This window comes from Amphiprion ocellaris, chromosome 8, assembly GCF_022539595.1.
Source record: "Amphiprion ocellaris isolate individual 3 ecotype Okinawa chromosome 8, ASM2253959v1, whole genome shotgun sequence".
In the NCBI taxonomy this organism is placed as follows: Eukaryota; Metazoa; Chordata; class Actinopteri; family Pomacentridae; genus Amphiprion; species Amphiprion ocellaris.
In genome coordinates, this window is record NC_072773.1 from 9,129,177 (window position 1) to 9,146,393 (window position 17,217).

At 39.7% G+C, this 17,217-nt stretch overlaps 1 protein-coding gene across 4 annotated transcripts in view; it reads left to right on the forward strand.

The window, feature by feature from the left end:
* The window catches only part of celsr3 (cadherin, EGF LAG seven-pass G-type receptor 3), a 216,416-nt gene that overhangs the window by 181,194 nt on the left and 18,005 nt on the right, over nucleotides 1-17,217 (forward strand). For all 4 annotated transcript variants that reach the window (XM_055013004.1, XM_055013000.1, XM_055013003.1 and 1 more), the window contains 4 exons: nucleotides 2,437-2,563; nucleotides 3,701-3,907; nucleotides 7,356-7,530; nucleotides 15,458-15,570. In XM_055013004.1, coding sequence (XP_054868979.1) covers nucleotides 2,437-2,563; nucleotides 3,701-3,907; nucleotides 7,356-7,530; nucleotides 15,458-15,570 — 622 coding nt within the window. The remainder of the gene's footprint in view (nucleotides 1-2,436; nucleotides 2,564-3,700; nucleotides 3,908-7,355; nucleotides 7,531-15,457; nucleotides 15,571-17,217) is intronic.

Below are 17,217 nucleotides of genomic sequence, written 5' to 3' on the forward strand. Positions count from 1 at the left end.
GAGGCAGGGAACTGATCGCTCAGAGTCAGACAACCCCACAATTTAAACAATAGTTCCTTGTATCATTTCCGACGGCTAAGTTCCCATAAGACCACAGTGGTGGATTTGTAGTAGGATTGCAATCATGTTATTGTCAGCAGGCAGCTGATGTAGCGTTCACTTGTAGTCATAGTTACAGTGACGCTGTGCCACTATCTTGCAATGATACAGAAATCTTTAACAAATCCGTGGATCCAGAATGTAAGCCGCATCACTGCCAAAATCAAATCAGTTGGTCCTTGTGCCATTTCTGACCTTCCCTGAAAATTTCATCCAAATTCGTTTGTCCATTTTTGAGTAATGTTGCTAACAGACAGACAGACAGATGGACAGACAAATGTACACCAATCATCACGTAACACCGCTGCATTCCTTGTTAGAGTAACAAAGAAAGAAATGTGACATTATGAAATAAAAGTTATTTGATAGTGACATTTATTTATATTAAAATACATTTTGAAACTGAATAAAAGTGACATTATGAAATAAAAGTAATCTAGTCATTACATTCAGGTGAAATTAAAATGGTTATGGCCAGAAAATTTGGTAGCAGGGGTGGCAGGATTTTTTTTAATGTAAAAAAAAAATAATTTAAATAAAAAGATGTCACATCACTCATTAAAAAAGAATAAAAAGTAGATGAGCAGAGCCGGTTTCATCTAGTAACTGGTTTAAGTCAAATTTGACGTTTTGCATCATTCAGATTAATCATATTGTTATTTCTTTTAACTGCTTCTCGATAAAATAAATTAAACATTAAACATTTACATTGCAGTTTGTATATTAAAAACTTTTCTTACATATTTAACTTTTTCCCTGTTCTTGCCTTCTCTATCACTACTTTATGTTCACACTGTAAAACATATCTAAAAAAATCTGAAAACATGGCAGCAAAGAAACTAAACAAAACAAAAAAACTAAAAACATCTCATTAATCAGTAAAACAGAAGATAAAGAAAAGTAAATTGAACTTTGTAGGTTTTACAGTCCATTTACTTCAGATCGGATAAAGCTTTTTATGTTTTTTGTTTTGGTGAAAATGTAAAAAAAAAAACAGTTAGGGACCTGAGAGCAGGTGGGGGCGGGAACGATGGCCTCTGTGTGGTGGGGCGGACGGCAGGGCTTTGCGGCCCTGTCTCTTCCCCATCACCCTCTTGCTTGCCTTCCCTGCTCTCCAGTTTCTTTTTTTTTAATGCACCACACACTCTCACACCTTGGGGGTAGGTCTGGTGGAGGCTGGGGTGGGCGGGGTTGGGGTTTGGGTGGCGAGGGGGGTCCTTGTGCCCCGGGCCGCCTGGGTCGGTCTTGGCGCGCTGGGGGTGTCGGTAGCTGCTCCCTCTCGTTCTCTGGGTCCGCATGGTTCACGGTGGCCCCATTGGCTCTCTGGGGGCACCGCCCTATGGCTCCTGCGGCCCGGGGGGAAGGGGTGCCCTGTTGGCTTGGCCCTGCCTTGCCGTGATTGCTGTCTGGGCTTCGGGGTCCTTCACACTTGCATGTTTGTTCAGCTCTCGCCAGCTCCTGTCGAGTCTCATTGACAGCGAATGATGGGACCTGCCAGAATGTGCTGAGACTCTCTCCAGAGTCTCTATACTAAACTCATTCTCTTTTTCACTGCTATCCTCTTCCAGCCTATTCTATACTGTCAAGACATCCACAATTATGGTGTTCAATATCGTTTGTTTAATTATTTATTTATTGAATCTCTTTTTGTTGTTGTTGTTGTTGTTTTGGTTTTTTTCTCTTTTTTTCTGTTTTATTGATGGGCAGTTAGTAGCTGGGAATAACACACCACCTCACACTCTTTATTTGTAATAGCACCACCTGTTAGTTTCTATCCCTGTTCGTCCTGTTTCGTCCTGTCAAGTCTTTGTACTGAGGTGTAGCACTGCCCTCCCTGGCTCATAATAGGGAATTCTAATAAAGAATGTCTGCTTAGCTTTCAGGGAGGGCTGGTGATGGTCACACACATGCACTAAATAGTAAAATATTTGGCTGCAAGACTAAAATATGCATCAATCTCATATAATGTTGACACCCCTTTTGTGGAGTTAAACAATGAGAATAAATGCAGACAAAAAGAAGGGGAAAAAAAAGAAAATGTCAAAATTTTCCAGAATGCAAACTTCAGTGGTGGTTGGTTCTAATTTTAAACATTTTCTCATGATGATTTTTCTGCCAATAATATGCCGAGTAAAGTCTTTACCATTCCATAAAAAGAGGATTGTTGTTTATTTGGATTATGCAAACATAAACCCATTAAAAATCCTTTGATTTTAAACACACAAATGTACACATACAAAGCAGATTTATACTGTACATCTTTGCAGCTGCACATAAGTAATCTTTTAAACATGTTCTGTCATTATTAACTCTCGTTTTCCTTCTGTTTCCCTGCAGACATGAGTTAGGAGGCTGCTGGACTGTCAGAGACTGTATGGTTGTCTACAGAAATACATCTCATGTCCGCTGTCAATGCCAGAGACTGGGAACCTTCGGCGTGCTGATGGACAGTTCACATAGAGAGGTTAGCCAAATTACAAATCAGTGTTTTATTCATCGTCTTTCCATCATCTAATAGATTTCCCATCACTGAACTCTGCACGTCACTTTGCCTTTTGTTTTCATCTCAGCTGGTAATTGCTGGATCTGGTTGGGAGTAAAAATGTGAAATCCCACTGACAGAAATCCTCACTGACATTGGTGGAGCTAAAGGAAGCCTTGTTACAGCTGTAGCAGATTTTCACAGCTTAATACAAACCCCCTCCGGCGTCTGCCCAGAATACTAAGTCTGATCATCACGAGACAAGATGAGGCCTCCAAGTTTTCTGCAAACTGCGGCTCGTGCGAAATTATCCATCCATTATCTAATAGGTCACCAGTCTATGACAGGGCTACATATACAGAACAGTCACATTCACACCTATGGACAGTTTAGAGTTACTAATTAACCTCAGCATGTTTTTGGACTGTGGGAGGAAGCCGGAGAAAACCCACGCATGCACAGGGAGAACATGCAAACTCAGTGCAGAAAGGTCCCAGGAAGACTGGAACGCAAACCGAGAATCTTCTAGTTGCAAGGCAAAAGTGCTAACCGCCAAGCCACTATGCAGCCCCTCGCACAAAATTATCCTCAGTGAAATGTGTCCTCGTTATCGTGGCGCTCTGAGAAAGACGAGTATTTGATTTCCATTCCTTGGAGACGCCGAATGAAATCCTGTCTGCCGTGTTTACTGGCAGCAGACGCGATGGATTGATCCCAGAGCTTTTGATACTCTGATGGATGCTTGATCTATCGTTTGAGTCATGCAGCTTTATTTATTTCCTGTCTTGCTTATGATAAAGACATTGTGGATATTGATGGGTTTTTATTTGGAACAACTTGCTGGCTGGTGCAGCTTTTGTTTCTTCAGGTCATTTACTTGCTTTCCAAGAAATTTACCTTCTCTGGAAGGCAGACAGGAGGGTAGACTGAGGCAGCCACATTTTAAAATGACTTAGCTTCATCTTATTTCACCTTGTGATATTTCATTTTTTTGGCCTCAATCTTCATCTATCACCTCTGTGTCTGCACATTTTCTTCCTCTGCTAGTTTCTCCTCCCATCAGAAGTGATAAAAATCTGGTAACACCTTCTCTCCACTTTATTTCTTCTGGATGAGCAGCAGTTGGAGGGGGATCTGGAGACTCTGGCCCTGGTTACGCATTCTTCTCTATGTGTCTCCATGCTCGCCCTCCTTCTCACTGTCTTCGTCCTTTCCTGCCTCCGAGGCCTCAAGTCCAACACCAGGAGCATCCATTCTAACACAGCAGCGGCCATGTTTCTGTCAGAGCTGGTGTTTTTATTGGGTGTCAGTCAGACTGAACAACAGGTAAATACAGTATTTTCTTCTGACATCACCTAATATTGTGACTCAGGAACACATTTCTCATCAATTTTTCACCATATTTTGCAAATTTAGGGGTGTATTTGTCTCCAGATGTTGCGTAATTGTGCAAACTGCAACATGACACATTGTAGCCTGTTTCCCTGGTGCAGCAATAAAGGTCTTACCAAGAGATTTTCCAAAGCAATATCCTAAAACATTCATTCTTCTCACCCTCTAAATCATCTCTTTATGTCCTTGCTGTAAAAAAATAAATAAATTTTTTAAAAAAAATTGAAGTGAACATAGGAACCATATAAAAATAAATAAAGAGTTTTTTTTGGGGGGGGGTCAACTGTCAAAATGCTAAAAGTAGTGGAAAATATCTGTAAATTAAATATATTTCTAGGGGATTTAAAAACAATAAAACAGTAATTTTATGGTCATACTGTAAGAGAATCAATTACTATTTATAAAACTACAGATTTCTGATAAGGCAGCATGGCATATCACAGTATAGCATAACATAACATAGCATAAGATAGCATAGCATAACATTACATAACATAACCACAGCATAACATAGCATAGCATAGCATTGTATAGCACTTCATTAAACCAGAAGGAAATTTCTTTGCAGGATTAAAAAAGTTGATGTGGATATTGCTTTCAATATTGGCCTATTTTAGGGTTAACAGGTAAATTAATACTTTAAATTAATACTTTCTGCATTTTTAATAACTATTATCTGTCATTTAACAAGATTGGGAAAATCTGTAACATAGTGGCAATTTATTGGAAAAAAAAATTAAAAACTTTTAAAAATGTTTATTTTGTACAATTGTGCCTCTACATCAGGTGTCTTATGATTCTTCCTTTACTTTCAGTCGCCTTCCTGTTACTTTCAATTCTTTCTACATTTTCCCTCTTCCTCCAACCTTTTTCCCTTGCTTTTCTTCATCCCTCCTGACCATAGTGTTTCTGTTTTTACTCCTTACACTCATGTGTGTCTACAAGTGGTTTAAAGAGCAGCAAGTCTTGTAGAGAGGCTACTACAAATATGTGCTCACCCAGCGTGAAATCCAAGTAGTTAAACTGTATCGCCCACATAGCTGACTGTATGCCTCTTTACAGTGCAACAAGTTACTGCCAGCTGAACAACATGTTCTCTAATTCATGTACATCATGCTTGGAAGAGCATGTTAGCACATGCAGCATTGCATTTTTACATGCTCGTGCATTTTGCATTTTTTCTGTGTTTTTGTGCATATCTGGGAGTGTTGCTCTGTTGGTGTGTATAAGAGTGTGAGATTCATTGTCTGGCTGTATTGCTGTCAAGACTGCGCCATCTTCAACTGCTGTTAGGACTTGTGCACTGAGCTTCCTTTTACCCTTAAATTCTGAGACTGACATGCCTCCTCTCCTTAACTTGAAGACAGAATGCTCAGATGAAGGGTTTTCGCGAAGCATGAGCAAAGGAATTTACAGCTTAAAAATGGTGCAATCATATTTAAAATGTGTTTTCTTTGATACAGACTGAAGTGGAAAATTTTCATTTGATGCATCTCTGTATTTAATTACACTCCATTTGGCCAAAGTTATGAATATTTAGGTGCTTGGCTTGAGGGTACTGAGGGACTGCTTTTAAACTGTAATCTACCTTGTCTGATGCTCGTATTTGAGAAAAAATGCATATAGCTTCAAACTCACACCAGATTACTGTTTATTTTCTGTTCATTTAGTCATAATTACATGTATTCAACATAAAACTGACTGTCATATTCCCACAGCCATCTATTTAAACTCACAAACTTGTGCATTTACAAGTTGTTCTCTGAAGTTGATTCAAATTCTGTCCTTACTTTAGACAAAGAGCATGGCGCTCGCTCTTCCAAATTTGTAGGTCTATAATTCAGCTCTACATGTGTTTGAATGGCATCACTCATCTGGTCAAACAAACAAAACAGACACGAGGCTCCAAGGTTCAAATACACTGCTCCAGACGTTCTCGAATGCAGCCTGAGGGTAATTTCTCAGAAAGCTTAAATGCTAACGCGCTGCATTATTCATGGGGAAGTTTGGTGTTAATGCCAAATCAAACAGCAGCACTCGACTGGAGAAAAAATTTAGAAGTTGTAGTCCTGCCTTTACAGAAATCATTGGGATTCATTCCTGATTATATGCAATCTACACCACAGTATTGGACCGACCTCAGAAATCCACGGTAGAGCAGATTTTACCATTTAGGCAGCATCACGGTTATGGCAAGAAAGGCAATGCTTCCCCTCTGCATCAGTACTTTCTCTTGCGTATTTTCAAAGATAGAGAGAAATAAATCAACCTTTGACTAAACTGACATCTTTAAAACAACTTTTCAAAAGTATGATATGGTTCAAAGTATGTCTTATAATGTAAACATTCGGTTTGTAGCTGATTAAACACTCCATTTACCAGAGCAAGAAACTGTAAAAACAGAATGATTTACCATATTTGCAACTTTCTGATGACAAATGAATGTATGTATCATCTAGTTCCATCAGGAAAAGTGATCAAGAATGAGTGTTACACTGTAATATTCCATCGAAATCACTTTAATTTACATATCTGATTCCAAAAATTGCCAGAAAGAAGCTATTTGCATGAACAAGATTCTGTAAAAAAATAAATATTAAAATATCTATAGTGTATGGAGCCACTATTGTTTCCAGTGTTGGTGGAACTTGTAAAAATGTTTTAGTTTCTAAATAATAATTTCCTTTTTTTATGATTTATGCCACTAATGTGTTATACTGCACACAAGACATGTTTGAGTTATTGCTGCTTCTAGTCATGGTTTCCATAGAGGTGCAGGACTTCATATTGCAGAGGAAAAATGAGTTCATATGTGACAGGAGTTAAAAATAAATGCCCAGAAACTGTTAGGAGTTCAGAGAGTTAATCATTCCTGATAAAACTAGAAAACAAGTCAGCGTTATTTATGTTTAACTGCAGTTTTTACCATTGTAAATAGTGCATGAGGGTATCCTTAACTATTGTACCTTCCTCGATGAGGTCAGTCGTACCTCTAATCATAATTAAAAAGCATTTTTGCACGTCAGTGCTGCAATTCAGCACTTTTACAACATTCATTTTATTTTTGCTTTTACCCGAAGATGAACTGTGACATGCTGCAATAAGCTGCGTTCATTTGCCACATGAATTAAATCATGAGCAGCTATTACTTCACTGCTCACACATGCTCTGCTGTAATAAAAACTTGTTGATCACCTGCCAAGATGTCTGCATTGCAACTGTCACATAATCAATACAAGGGATTATATATTTTTTAATCTCTAATTTTTTTTTCTTTGCCAATTTTCTTGCTCTTTTCCTGCGGCTTCACACTTTTCCTCCCTCAACTTCCTCTTCTTAATCTTTCCTCTTTTTCCTTCTTCAATAAATGTCCCCCCTCTAGTTCCTGTGTACGGTCATTGCCATCCTGCTGCACTACTTCTTCATGTCCACGTTTGCCTGGATGTTCGTCGAGGGCCTCCACATCTACCGCATGCAGACCGAGCAGCGCAACATCAACTACGGTGCTATGAGATTCTATTACGCCATTGGCTGGGGCGTCCCCGCCATCATCACAGGTAACACACACATGCTGTAGGGATTTCGGAGATTTATAAAATGTTGGACACATGGCAATTCAGTGTTTATTATAGGTCTTCTGGAAATATGACAAAATCTGCTGGTTCAAAAATATACATACAGCAGCTTGAATTATCAGTTTTGGTGATGGAAAAAGTTGTGTTATTCAATTTTTTTTTGTTTCATGGCTTCTGAACTTCTCGTGAGTGTTACGATTGACTACAGCTGGTGAGTCCTCTGAGCCAATTTAATTGGGGCCCATTTGCTCCACTCATTAGACTCACATAAACACAACAGTGGGAAAGTCTGAGTAGCTCAGCAAAGATCTGATAAACCAAATTGACATTGACTTGAACAAGTCAGGAAAGTATCTTGGAGCTATTTCAAAGCAGCTACACAACCCAAAGTCATCTGTGCACACAATTATTTTCAAGTATAAAGTTTATGGCACAGTCGTGCCACTGCCATGGTCAAGAACACAAACAATCACCTGCTACTGAGAGACAACTGGTCAGGATGGTCAAGAGTCAACCAAGAATCACCAAAAAGGAGATCTGCAATGAATTAGAAGCTGCTGGAACACACCTGTAAGTGCCCACAGTGTTTTACATCAACATGAGCTGAGAGGCTCCATGAAGAAGGAAGTTCTTCCTCTAGAAGCAGAACCTTAAAGCTCCACTGAAGTTTGCTGCTAATCACATGGACAAAGAAAAGGCCTTCTGGAGAAAAGTTCTGTGGTCAGATGGAACAAAAATTGAGCTATTTGGTCACAGTGATCAGAAATGATCAGTCATTTTTATAGTTGTGCACAAGTTTACATACACTTGTAAAAAACATGTACATCATGGCAGTTTTGAGTTTTTAATGTCTCCTACAACTCTTAATTTTCTACATGAGCGTGAGGCTTTTATCCCCAAGAATACCAAACCTACCATCAAGCATGGTGGTGGCTGTATTATGCTATTTACACAAACAAATGGAATAATGCAGAAGGACAATTACCTCCACATTCTTCAGGAAAACCTAAAATCATCAGCCAGAAGTTTGATCTTGGACACAGTTGGGTGTCAACAAGACAATGAACCCAAATGAACATTAAGTGGTAAAGAAATGTCTAATTCAGGCTAGAATGAAGGTTTTAGACCGGTCTCACGAAAGTCCTTACTTAAACATCATCAGGAAATTGTGGACTGTAATAAAGAAACAAATCTGTGTCAGAAAGACAACAAATTTAGTTACTAGTACAGTTACTAGTAACTGCACCAATTCTGTCAAGAGGAGTCAAAGATGCAACTAGAAGCTTGTGGACGGAAACAGAAATCACCTAGTCGGGGGGGGGGGGGGTCACGTGACGCTAATGGCGGAGTAACAGCTTCTCGCTACAGCTCCTGCAGCTCGATATCCGATTCAGCTATATTGCTACAAGAATTCACGACTAAACCAGTGCATCTACGCATGCAAGAATGCCGACACAAAAGAAAATCACATCTGTTGTTGCGAAACAGTCAAAAACGGGAGAAATTGGCTCGTCTACGCATACCACGACTACCGAGGCCGAAGGGGTAAGCGTAATGGCGGCTGCCACGCCGCCCTCTATTCTCTCGGCTGAACCTTTGGATGTCGACAATTTAGTGGCGAGGATTACTGCGGAGGTTTTAAAAGCGGTGGACACATCTTTTGACAAAAAGGTTGACCCTGTTCTTCAGAAACTACAGGCATGCTCTTCTGACATCGTTGTATTAGACAAACGCCTCACGACCGCTGAGGAGCGAATATCAAGCCTGGAGGATACGATCGCCATTCAAGACGTGCAACTTGCCGATATGAAAGTCAAAATGGACTCAGCGCTCAAAAAGATTGACGACATGGAGAACAGGAACCGGCGCTGCAACATTCGGATTGTTGGTCTCCCCGAGCACAGCGAAGGTACCGACCCTTTACCAAATCCTGGCTCCCCCAGCTAGTTGGCGTAGACTTTAAAGGGGGTATAGTTAAGGTTGACCGCTGCAATCGCATATCCCCCCGCTATCGCTCCCTCCCGGGACAGAGGCCACGAGTTTTCATCGTCAAACTTCACAACTTCCAGGACAAAGCCCGGATCATGCAAGAGGCCAGGAAAAAACAAACTTTGAATTACAAGGGCGCTAAGATCATGATATTTGAGGATTTTTCTGCAGCGGTGTCCAGGAAACGTTAGGCATTCCTCCCAGTCAAGAATCGTCTCAGAGAGAAAGGCATCCCATTTGCGCTGCTCTACCCAGCTGTCCTCAGAATTAAGCACAATGGAGAAGAAAAAATCTTCAAGCATCCGGAGTACGCCGTGGGATTCCTGGATACATTGCCCGGTGCTGGATCATTTTCATCCCCCGCTTCTCGCTCACCCTAAGCATCAGATGTGGTATTTACAACATGAACAGGATATTCTAGTTGATAATGCGCTGTCTACATGGTAAAACTTTGGACATTATTTTTTGTTAATCCGTGTCTATATATCTCCTGCAAATATGTGTGCATATAATTCAGAACGTAGCTTTCTCTGACATGTTTTTTTTTTCTAAGGTAGCTGCAGGTCTGGCTGTAGTTCGTTCCATTCAATGACAGCCTGGTCCAGCATCCTTCCCTATTTAGTTGGGAAGGTTAGCTTGCACCCCTTATTGGGTGTTTTAGACCATCGTCTGACCCTTCTGTGTTTCTCCTTTTTTGTGTTTTTGTTTTTTGTAAATAGTTTTTGTTCTTCCCTTAGCAAAGCAGAGCATATTTTATTTTTCATACTTTTCCAAACTGGTGCATCCTGGTTTGTTATTTTGAGAATATCCTTATTTCTGTGGCATGGTTTAGTACTTGCTTTAAATTATAATGGCTAATCCTAGTACGTCTCTAAAAGTGTGTAGCTGGAATGTGGGGGGTATTCATAGTCCCATCAAACGTAAGAAAATCCTTAACTACCTGAAAAAGGAAAATATACATGTAGCCCTGTTACAAGAGACACATTTGACATCTGATGAGCATCTAAAGTTGAAACGCGATTGGGTGGGACAAGTGTTTTACTCGTCTTTCACAAGTAGGAGTCGTGGCGTAGCCATTCTGATACACAAACATCTGCCTCTGACAAATACACAATCTGTTTGTGATAAATCTGGTAGATATTTATTACTCAAGGGCACATTGCATAGTAAATCCATTTCATTTTTAAATGTTTATTTTCCCCCTGTTCAATCACTTGACCTCATCACACTTGCTTTCTCCTCTTTTTCCGATTGGATCTGTGACAATACGGTCATAGCGGGTGATTTTAACTGCTACTTCTCATCATCTATGGATAAATCTCCTGCAACTCAGGTTCCTACATCTAAAAGGGCCAAGGCGCTCTTAGACACTTGTGCAGAGCTTGAATTGGTTGATACATGGCGTGTGCTACACCCTAAAGACAAGGAATTCACGTTTTTTTCAGGGGTACATAAAACAAGTTCTAGAATTGACTTTGTATTTACCCCCAAGGTGTCACTAGGCAACATTGTTAATTGTAGAATTGGTGATATAATTATATCAGACCACGCACCGGTTTTTGTTGAATTAGATAATCTTAACGCAAATTTTCGAAATTATAATTGGAGATTTAATAACTTCCTGATTCATGATCCAAAATTTGAAAAGTTCCTGAATGACCATTTGAATAATTTTATACAAGATAATAAAACCCCAGATGTATCCCCTGGATTACTTTGGGACACTTTAAAAGCCTATACACGTGGTCTGGTTATATCATATTCTGCTGGGCTCAAAAAGAGGACTCAAATGGAACAAAGAAAACTAGAACTGAAATTACATGAATTACAAATAAAACACAACCTCTCTCCTTCTGAACAGCTAAGAGGTGAGATCCATGTGACTAAGACAGCCTTGGAAGGGTTGCTGACAAAAAAGGCCGAGAAATCTATATTTTTTATGAAACAGAGGCTATATGAATTTGCGAACAAACCTAATCGCTACCTTGCTAATATTCTTAAAAATAAGGGATCATCCCGCAATATTCCTTGCATTAAGGACGCATTAGGTATACTCAGCTGCGATAATATAGTGATTAATGATACATTTAAGACATTTTATAAGCAATTATACACTTCTCAATTTAAATCATCCAATTATCAAGATATGTCTTCCTTTTTTCAGAAACTTGATTTGCCTCAAATTACGGAAATTCAGAAAGAGGAATTGTCTAAACCGATCACCCGCAGTGAAATTCTAAAAATCATTCAGCGACTACCAAATAACAAGGCCCCAGGGCCGGACGGATTCAATGGGGAATTTTACAAGAAATTCAGTCAAATCCTACTCTCTCCTCTGTCTGAAATGGTTGATTCTTCGTTTGCAAGTGCGGCTCTGCCTCCTTCCCTATTAGAGGCTAATATTTCCCTGGTTCTGAAGAAGGATAAACCCCCAGAGGAGTGTTCTTCTTATAGACCCATATCAGTCTTAAACATTGATTTGAAAATTCTTGCAAAGACACTGGCCTCACGCTTGGAAACAATCTTGCCTAGCATTATTCATAATGACCAAACGGGATTCATCCGAGGTCGATACTCTACACACAACGTAAGACGTCTACTTAACCTCATTCAGCACTCTTCCGCGTTCAGTTCTGATTCTATGATTATTTCTCTTGATGCAGAGAAGGCCTTTGATAGGCTCGAGTGGCCTTATCTATTTTTTACTCTCCAAAAGTTTGGTATGACTGATGGGTTCATTAATTGGATACGAATCTTGTACGCATCACCTCTCTCGGCAGTGATCACTAATGGCCATAAATCCAATAATTTCAGCATTGAACGTGGAAGTAGGCAGGGATGCCCTTTAAGCCCCTTGTTGTTTGCCCTAGCTATGGAACCCCTAGCTGCTGCTATTAGGATGGACCCCTGTATTGAAGGGCTTCTTTTAAATAATTGTCAGCATAGGATATCTCTCTATGCTGACGACGTCCTAATTTTTTTGAACTCACCATCCAGGTCTATTCCAAAATTGATCAATCTAATCACCCAATATAGCAGCTTCTCGGGTTATAAAATTAATTTTTCTAAGAGCGAGGCTATGCCCCTTTCTAGTTCATACAAAGCCTCCCCTAGTATTTCTCGGCCTTTTCATTGGTCTCCGAATGGATTCACCTATTTAGGTGTTAAGATCTCTCCTAATTTAAAGGACTTATACAATCTTAATTACACTCCTCTTATTCAAGCTGTTAACCGGGACTTGGACAGATGGTGCAGTCTACCACTATCCCTTCTGGGTCGTATACACCTTGTCAAAATGAACATCCTACCACGCCTCTTATATTTATTCCAGATGTTGCCCCTTGTTCTTTCCTCAAGAGTTTTAGCAAAATTAAATAGTTCTATAGTCTCATTTATTTGGAACAGAAAAAGACCCAGGTTAAGATACAGCTACCTCTCTCTCCCAATACGTATGGGTGGTCTTGCAGCTCCGTCGCTACCACTTTACTTCTGGTCTGCTCAATTTAAATTTCTTTTAGAATGGTATAGATCGGATCCGCTTCCTTAAACGATATCCCCTTGTGGAATCTACTTTACATTTCCCCTCCGAAATCCTCACTTCTCGCAAAGGACAATTTATTATTGAAAAATATGCTAAGTATCTGGCATAAAGTGAGAAGGTTAGAAGGTTATAAAAAACATTTTTCTTTACTCACCCCAATCCACCAAAATCCTGATTTTATCCCGGGCCTTAATGCAGGGTTTTCTGAGTGGTTTCATAGGGGAATTAAAACAGTTGGTGACTTGGTCGACGGGGATGCAATTTTGTCATTTCAACAAGTGAAAGACAAATACGGTATTGGTAGTGGAGATGTTTTCAGATATATGCAGGTGAAACATTTCATTCTTGGTAGGCTAAAGGAATGTGATGGCCGAATGTCTATCTCCCAGATGGAATCTCTGATCCTAAAAACCACAAAACTTAAATTTTTTTCAAAATCAGTTTATAATATCCTATCCAAACTCAATAAAGACAACGCAGACAAAGTTAAAAAGCGGTGGGAAACGGATTTGGGACCTATTACAGCTGAATCCTGGGATGAACTTTGTAACCGGCCTTTTAAGGCTCTTGTCTCCAATTCCATCTGGGAGAGACAATTTAAGATTCTGCATAGGCTCTTTATAACTCCTGAGAAAAGGCATAAAATGTATTCTTCATTATCTGAAATATGTAACAAATATCATTCCGCTGTTGGTACCCTTTTCCACTGTCTGTGGGATTGCCCACGTATTTTGCAGTTCTGGGAATCAATTATTGATAAGCTCTGTACAATTTTTAAGTTTCATTTGAACTTGAGTGCTCGAACTTGTCTCCTTGGTCTGGAGGACGAACTGCCTATGCGATTTGGTAAGCGAAAGCTGTTGCATATACTGCTACATTGCGCTCGAAAGTGCATAATGATGCAATGGATTTCGGATGAAGCCCCCTCCCATCATCAGTGGCTCCAAACGGTTATTGCCATAATACCAATGGAGGCTTTCTCCACTCTGTTGATGAATAAGCCATATGCATTTTACAAGACCTGGGACCCTTTCTTAGACTACTTGGACTTCTCCTCTGCACAAAGACTGCGATCCGGCTTACTGTCAATGGCTTGGCCAAAAGAATGTTAAAATCGCTGCGGATTCACCAATTTTCATTTTATTTATTTAATATTTATGTTTTTGTAACGCTCTGCTTTGCACAAAATGTTCAATAAAAATATATATTAAAAAAAAAAGAAATCACCTAGTCAAGGTTAAAATGGCCAAATGACATGTAACAAAACATTAGAACTGCTGTGTGTTTATTTTTGACCCAGCAGATTTTGTCATATTTCCAGAAGACCTGTAGTAAATCTATGAATGAACTAAATTCTATGATTGTTTTTTTTGTGACAAAGACATATTTTTTAATGACTCCATCACAGAAAATTCTGAGTTATAGGAGTCATTAGAAACTCAAGACTGCCATAATATACATGATCTTTACCAGTGTATGTAAACTTTAGTTCACGATTGTATGTGCAATCACACAGGTTCACATAGAGTCTGGTTGAGTAGATAAGGTGTCTTCCTGACACTTGAATTAAACAGGTTTCAGTGGCCTTTTTTTTACAGGAGATAGCAAAGCAGAGATACACATGCAAGCAATTTCTTCCATGACATACAGTGCAAGCAAGTAATATTTGCCTGCTTTTCTTTTTTCTGTCCTTCCTTTACAAACACACACGTTTTGCAGTTTCCATCGCAACTCATATCATGCTGTCAGCTCTCCTCTATCTGTTGCCATTTCTGTCAGTCACGATCACTGTCTTGGCCTCGAGAATGAATCTGTCATCACACACATTAGCACATCTCCATCCTCATTCTCCGAGGTGTGTTTATCTGCCTGTCTTCATTTAGGGATTTCCCTGCCTCTCTTTTGCTTTTGCGATTCAATCTGAAAATTTTTTTACCGACAAAAGTCAAACGTGTCACAACCTTGACAGCGGCGTCCGAACAAGGAGGGAGGGAATAAAGACACATGGAAAACCTCTCAAGCACCACTGTGGATGTGGTTTTGCAATAGAAAACAGATACCTGAAGACAGCTGCAAACAAACTCTGCTTGCAAAATTCAATTAGCTCTTGACTAATGAGCAGCATGTTTAAAATCAATAGCATGATCAAGCATTTGCAGACAGTTTCCAAGGAGCCGATTACCTAAGATGATATTTTGCTCGTGACTGCCTCCGTTTACTTGTTTCTTGTTATTGCTTTGACCTGTTATTCAGACAACAGCATGCTACCACCTCCCTGTCACACTGTTTTGCCGTTTGCCGTCTGCCTCTTATTGACAGCAGAGGACATCACGGATCAGATCTTCCTGTCTGACCCGACTGTCTGTGTTTTTCCTACAGGGCTGGCAGTCGGTTTGGACCCAGAGGGTTACGGGAACCCAGACTTCTGCTGGATCTCCATCTATGACAAACTCATCTGGAGCTTCGCCGGTCCCATCGCCATTGTCATACTGGTAACTGTCTGACTTACAGCAGCTAATTCTGTATGCACACAAATAAAATAGAGTGTGAATGGTGTTATAGAGAAACTGTAAAAGATGCAAATTTCTCACTTTTTTTAATCACTATTTCTGCTCAATCATCTTGGATTTTCCTGATTTTCCTGCAATCATCAACTAGAAATATTTATTTTTAAATTGCTTAATATGTATATTACATTCTTGGTTTATTTTCATTTTATTTTTTACTTAAATAATAAGTCTATTGTACCATGCTACTAGTTTTATGAAAACTGCCTGTCGACCCACTTGGCTATTGGGTTATACTTTCCGCACGAACGAGCCACACGGAAATGAGCCGCACGGAAATCCACGCGAGAGAACACGCTAGACAACTAGACTAGAAGAATTTTGCCATTGTTTACACCACTTACAACATGGCATTTTACCGAATAGTTGCATTTCAGCAGTTAGTTTTAATTTCACACCATGAATTGTTCATAACCCGGTTATCACAGTGATCTCTGTGTGATGAATCGTATAAGTGCACGTATTTCTAGACTTCAGCTACGAGTAGGTCCTGGTCCTCTGCCATGTTTTTCCGCGCGGCTCTGTCGGCGTAGTTAAAAAAATGTGGAGGCACAGGGCGCGGAAATTTTCCACGTGAGAACGGCCGCTCAAGGGGGCTAAAATGACGCAATTTTGCCGCATGGAGCCGCATGGACCTCGCGGACGCGGAAAGCATAAAACAAGCTTTATGCGCTGACATTACTCCTGTGCATCTTCATCACGGCTGCAGACATACTTTAGGGTCATTACCGCCCTCTACTGGACTGGAGTGTTCATCAGCGTTACTGCTGTACCAGAAATTAGGGAACTGAGAAAGGTGCTATTAAATGCGTTATTGTTTTTTAACACGTTATTTTCTCTGTAATTAATTAATCGAAATGAACTCGTTAAAGTCCCAGCCCTACAAAAAACACAAATATTGTTAGATAGTCGAATCCAAGTACAACACAGTTCTGGAGTTTCAAAAATGGTTCTCCAAATTTTGCTTGTTTAAATATATGGGCATATTCTCATTTTTGAGCTCCACTTTGTAGGCATACACCTGGGCTTGGAGGAATTTTGTCATGTAATTATTTGTTATTTCTTTGTGAATTATCACCACATTTAGTCACTGGGAAGAATTGTCATCAAATCAGTGGCAAGATGAGAAATAACAGTAAAGATTTCAGGGTTTTATTTTTTAATACCTCTGAGACATTGTGGTTCAAACAGCGTCAAACCTCAATGTGTTTAAAAAAAAAAAAAAACATACTAAAAGTGTGTCAATTTTAGCGTAAAAAATCTTCATATTGGACTATTATGTCTGACTATGCACAACAGGACTAGTAAGTCTAAAGGCACTGATAACTCTTATACTGAAGCTTTATTGACATTGCTCACTCAGTCCATACATTACACTAGATTCCGTCCTCTTAATGTGTCCCACTGGATATGCACCATCACATTAGTTCCTATCCACATGCCCTCAGTACACACATCAAACTAAAATTGCAGAGATATCATTTTAAGTATTCAGAATTTATGAAGAAAAAGTTTCAAGCAAATCAAAGATAGTTAAGCAGAAGGACCCTGATGGTTTGAGATGGAATAGGC